Source organism: Condylura cristata, unplaced genomic scaffold (genome assembly GCF_000260355.1).
Source record: "Condylura cristata isolate star-nosed mole 26May11 unplaced genomic scaffold, ConCri1.0 scaffold00060, whole genome shotgun sequence".
Taxonomy (NCBI): domain Eukaryota; kingdom Metazoa; phylum Chordata; class Mammalia; order Eulipotyphla; family Talpidae; genus Condylura; species Condylura cristata.
Window position 1 is genome coordinate 708,630 of NW_004567161.1, and position 743 is coordinate 709,372.

At 74.3% G+C, this 743-nt stretch overlaps 1 protein-coding gene across 1 annotated transcript in view; it reads left to right on the forward strand.

Moving 5' to 3' along the window:
• Positions 1-681: 681 nt before the first annotated feature.
• Positions 682-743, forward strand: part of TIMP2 (TIMP metallopeptidase inhibitor 2) — a 9,569-nt gene continuing 9,507 nt past the window's right edge. Inside the window, exon 1 of the mRNA XM_012734577.1 lies at positions 682-738. Coding sequence (XP_012590031.1) covers positions 682-738 — 57 coding nt within the window. The remainder of the gene's footprint in view (positions 739-743) is intronic.

Below are 743 nucleotides of genomic sequence, written 5' to 3' on the forward strand. Positions count from 1 at the left end.
ACCCCCGGGGCAGGGCCGGCCAGGGCCCCTGCAGGGCGACAGGTCACCCTGTCCAGCCCCCAGGCCCTGGAGGCCAGGAGTGGGCGTGGCCTCGCCCTCGAGATGGCCAGGGGCCCCCAGTGCCCGCAGGGTGGTGGCCGGATGTCCAGGCCTGGGTGGGAGACGCGGCGTGGCGTCCCCACCCGCACGGTCCTGGCGTGGGCCGAGTGTCGCCCTGGCAGGGTGGCTCGACGCCACGTGGGCGATGACCCTGTTCTGTTGGGTGAAACGCACCCCAGGAGCAGCCGCTGACCCGGCGGGCCCAGGGCAGGCGTCCTGCAGCCAAGGCGTCTCGGAGCCTCCCCAGGGCCCGCCCCGAGGCCGGAGGCTGCTCCCAGGACCTGCTGACCGTCAGGCAGTGGGGACCCCAGGGGCAGCGTGCCTGCCCGGGGCAGCAGTGTGATCCCCGAGGAAATCAGAAGTTGGGGGCCAGACCCTGCCCCGGAGCGCGCCGGCCCCAGGGCTGCCTCTCCGCACGGGGACCCTGGACCGGCCTCGCGTGACGGGGAGAGCCCCGGGGGGCAGCCCCTGCGGGGCGGTGCTGTCCCCACCAGGGTCCCCGCCTCTGTGGGCGGCGGAGCCCGGGGTGCTGGCAGGGTTCTGGCCTCGGCGCCTCTTACGCCCTCGCCCTGCTCTTGCCAGATGTTCAAAGGGCCCGAGAAGGACATCGAGGTCATCTACACGGCCCCGTCCTCCTCCGTCTG